The sequence below is a fragment of the Tuber melanosporum genome (assembly GCF_000151645.1).
Source record: "Tuber melanosporum whole genome shotgun sequence assembly, scaffold_187, strain Mel28".
In the NCBI taxonomy this organism is placed as follows: Eukaryota; Fungi; Ascomycota; class Pezizomycetes; order Pezizales; family Tuberaceae; genus Tuber; species Tuber melanosporum.
Window position 1 is genome coordinate 123,287 of NW_003298849.1, and position 4,590 is coordinate 127,876.

The following is a 4,590-nucleotide window of genomic DNA, read 5'->3' on the forward strand; positions in this document are numbered from 1 at the left end:
GAGAGGGGTAGTTAGGAGGGCTAGGCAGGATTGTTGAGAGAAAAATAAGGAGTTGAACCTCCAAGGGAACGTTTTCTTCATTCCGTGATATACACCCAGAGATTTCCAATCCTGTTCAACCTGTTGCGTGTGCCGTATTCCGGCTTCCATTGAGCTTCTGAGCTGCCTCTGGGGCAATCCTTTATGTTCATGACATTCAAGCCTCATCCCGTGTATTTTCGGTTCCCCACCCGTGGAGCCCAAATCATCCCTATCATGGATTACCACTAATCCCACTAGGCAGACTAAGATGAAATCCGTAGCTATGCCCAAGTTGAACAATCTAACAAATGAGCCATTCCAACGACAAAACGTTTCTACGGGTCACCTCCCGTGATCTATTCATAATCCGTCATAACCACTCACTCACGCTCGATAGCTTCCACTTCGCACAAAAAACAAACTAAATGCCCTCAGCTTCACTTTGGGATTGCAGCGTGTCCAGACCTCAATTCTGCTTCCCCGCGCATGCGAGAAAACCTGCAGACCTAGCGGTCCTCTCTCCGCGATAAGTGTCTTCCGTTCCGTAATCCATAATCTGATAGCTAAAAAAAAAAAAAAAGAAGAGAATAAGCCAACCAAGATCACCATCCACACCCCATCACGATTCACGGTAAAAAAACACCTCCCCCTACACAACCTCCAACGGAACCCTCCCGCCCTCTGCTGGCTCCACCAAAATTCTCATCCCAGCCTCTACCTCGCCCCCAAGAAGTACAACCCCCATAACCCCGGCCTTCCTCTGCACAATCCTGCCACCCTCTTTCTGCCGTACAACACACTTCTCCTGCAGCCCCTTCCTAAACCTTTCAATCTGCGGGCACGGATTCCTTAGCCCCGTGATCTCTACCACCACTGTCCCCTCCTCCCCTTCCACTCCATCCTTAACAAACCTCAACCGATCACCCCTGCCCAACCTCAAAACATCAATGTCTGAGGTCGTTATGTTCTCCCCTAGGTCTCCGGGATTGACGGGTTCTTCGCTGTCACGACTAAGCGTCGAGAGGAATTCACGAGATATAAAGTGCACCTGGCGTAGATTAGGTGCGGACGGATTGGTGCGTTGTCGGCTTAGGTGTTGGATTGTGGCGCCGGCGTGGGAGTCCCCGCTTACGCCGTAGCCTTGCACGAGGGTTATGGAGGCGACGGGCCTCTTGGAGAAGGAGTGGGTTGGCGATAGGGATACTGAGTGAATTTTGGGGGGCATTGTTTGGTTATGGGTTGATTGGGGGTGTTTTAGAGGGTGGATATGTGTGGGTAATGATTGCGGGTGAGGGGGGGGTGGATAGTTGGTCGTTTTTGTGGGTTCTATCGAGTTCATACGCGGGGAGGGGATCTGGTGACTCGATGGCTTATTTGTTTTTTGCGACGTACGTGAGCATCCGTTCAATGCTCCCCTGTATTCGGATAAGCGGTAGGGTGTTGTACTCGTACATGGATTGTCTGGCCTCTTCATAGAGTGGTGTTGTACAGACTGTATGTATGGTAATGCTTTCCGCCCGATGGAAAGTATGCCGAAAGGTAAGTTCTATGGGCGGGTGCCCTCCGAGGAAAGCAATTGTGCCTAGGACTGGTGTGATATCTACAGGCAGGTCGGAATAGCTAGACAGGTTTCCGCTTGTAAAGTGATGTTAGAAGGGAAGAAGCGACAGTACTACAATTACAGAACAGTACAGTGCCACAATCAAGTGTCAACCCAACCAATGCTAGTACTTTACTAACAGCAAATTAAAAACACACATATAATCCAATCATGACTCGATCTCAGACCTTATTACACATCAATTCGCGCTCATGCCGGATACCGCGCTAAGCTAGAATGAACGAGCACTATCAGTATACAGTGCTTGAGTATGATAGTTTTCAAGCAAATCCGGATCCCAACTCGCCAGAGAATAAATTCTAGGTCTCCCGTAATTCGTGATATGTAAACCCCGCATAATATTATAATCCCCGTCCACAGTAACACATGAAAATGCCACCATCACCCCCGCAACCGCTTAGGGCAGCTGAGGTAGGTTGGTAGCAGAGAATTCCACATCAGTTGTACTATACTCTACACGCTCATGGGTTCCCCATCACAATCATTACTCGTAGAAGAGTCATCTCCGATTTCTTGACAGGGGGAGTGGATCAAGAAAAGAGAAAGAAAAAAAGATTTTTTTTTTCCGACCATATGTTCACGTCTGGTCTAGCAGCTGAGACAACTCGATAACTACATTAGTCTACCGAGGGATTCAGCGCCAGGGGATAAGGCAAGAAAACGTACGAAGCTTGCAACAAAAAGCCACCGGCATTGTAAGTTTCTCGAGTACAGTAAGCGTACTGTACTAGACTATCCTACGCCCAAAGTAGTCGACTCCAGATACAAAGAATACGGGAAATACTACGGATAGCTAGCTACGGGCTTCGGAACTATGCCAACTTTTCATACACAAAAGCTTATTATTAGGTCTGGCGGTGGCGGATTGATGTTTTGGCAGCCAAAAAAATATTTTAACAAAAACCGCCAGTACCTAATGTCACTTTTTACTCCTTGGTCAGCGGACATCCCAGAAAATGAGACATTTATTTGTGATGACCTGAAAGAGAAGAGAAAATCCAAATAGTCCTCTTGGATATCCAGTAGATTTCGGGTTTTATATATAGAATAGAGGTGGTGCAATAATGTTGTCAACATGGCTGACTACTTTAATTGCAAAATGTACTTTACCAGTGGTTTTTGTTACGAGCTTTGTACAGTACTCGGGTGTAAGGGTACTTGGGAAACGGTAATACAGGACTTCTCTACCGGTTCAACAATTCCCTTTTTATCACCTTCCCAGGAAGATTGCTGCATATATGGTTTGTCCTACACTCTTATACAAACATGTATAGTAAAAACCATATAGTGAAAAATATCTTGTTATCAAAATCCTAAAGGAGCCTAGAACAATGAACTGACATAAGATGAACACTTAAAAGTTTTCACTCTTCATGATAATACAGGATAGACTTGGACTAAAGTTGGTCAACATCTTAATATTTCCTGCTAAAATTGCTAAAAAGGTATGTATAGTTTAATATCTTTTAAACAAACTGTTAGGCGAACACGATCTGTATAGACTCAGAATAGTCTAGGCCAATCGAGATTCATTTTGTAGACCGAGTTTTGTCTTGGAAGGCTCAAAGGGTCACTTGTTTCATTCATAACTACTAAGAGTAAGGTAAAGTAAAATTAAATCATAAAACAATATTACATTGTTAAGGTCTCTTCTCTATTGCTTGATGATGTCTAAAAGCTTGAAAGAAACTTTGATATTTATATTCCATGTCTGAGTGTTTGTGGACTACATCTATCTATGATACAAACTATATACCTCTCTGGTTATAACTTGCAATGTCGGGTATTCTTCAAAGATATGAACACCTAAAGACCCTGAAAACTACAATACCCTCTTCAGTAATTACAACTATTTTACTATTTAGGAACTATGCTATTCTCAATAGTAATTATCTGATCTTCATTAGACTTGTGGCCGAGTTCTCAAGTCAAGCTGAGTTGGCCCCAATTGCCTCCCTTATTAATGAAATAATCAGTTTCATCTGCAGGTTGTATTTGCAGAGGTAGTCATAAATTTAACCTTCCTAGGTCGCCAACTTTAAACCTTCATAACTCCGGGTCCAACTAACAGATATCTTCCAGATGATTTCCTATTAATCTGTAGGTAGCCATTTTACCAGATTGGCAGATAATCCCTTAGTTAGTAGCAACTTTGCTAAGTTATGTATGCAACCTTCTTTCGTTGCCAACTTTGAAACTTAATATTTCCTGACCTAACTAACAGACTTTTATCCAGTGACTTTCCTTCTGTAGAGGAGAAGCACTTCTATAGAATAGAATCATAACTCTTCAGCTGGAGGTCTTTGAATGTCATGCAAGGAACCTTGCAGTTGCAAGTGGTATTGGTAGAAAATAACTCAATACTAGAAATAACTTTAATGACAATAGGAGTTGAACATATGACCTCCAGAAAGATGTCACATGATACTTCTATTGAGCTAGCAGTACAGTGTTATTCTTACATCTTAATTTCTGTAGCATCATAGTCACAGGATATAACAGAAATACTGTAAACTCTCGTTAAATCCACCATCGGGGATCGGGGACTTGGCCCACTAGCAGGGACATGCGCAATATGCCAAGAGGATTAGTGATTATCTGTGATGCAGAAATAAAGTGTTCCGAGGATCATTTTCAACGTCACAATAGTTCTAATAGGGGAGTGTCACTCCCAGTACTTTAGGAAAATACAAGTTAATACAATCAATGAAGCTCATCCTCCTCAAACTATATACTTTCTGGATAACACTATTCCCCCCCCCCCAACATATTTTGTCATTGATTGTGAGGATCCAAGGCCAATACGGGTAGTGTATCTAGCAAGTAAATATTGTTGAAATTTTTGATTCGTTTCATATGTATATTTCACATGATAATAGCGTGTATTCTCATACTTGGTATATGTTCTGGTTAAACCTATACGCCACGGACATTACTACAGCTAGGAC

The 4,590-nt window shown here is 42.9% G+C and overlaps 1 protein-coding gene; it reads right to left on the reverse strand.

Annotated features, from left to right (window-relative positions):
• Nucleotides 1-301: 301 nt before the first annotated feature.
• On the reverse strand, nucleotides 302-1,358 carry GSTUM_00003716001 (uncharacterized protein). XM_002837350.2 has 1 exon: nucleotides 302-1,358. The coding sequence occupies exon 1, from the start codon at nucleotides 1,244-1,246 to the stop codon at nucleotides 671-673; it is 576 nt and encodes a 191-aa protein (XP_002837396.1). The 5' UTR covers nucleotides 1,247-1,358; the 3' UTR covers nucleotides 302-670.
• Between the last annotated feature and the right edge of the window lie 3,232 nt (nucleotides 1,359-4,590).

What these genes read in the sequence shown, in the direction of transcription:
- GSTUM_00003716001 (XM_002837350.2), bottom strand. Translation starts at nt 1,246, where the DNA reads ATGCCCCCCAAAATTCACTCAGTATCCCTATCGCCAACCCACTCCTTC.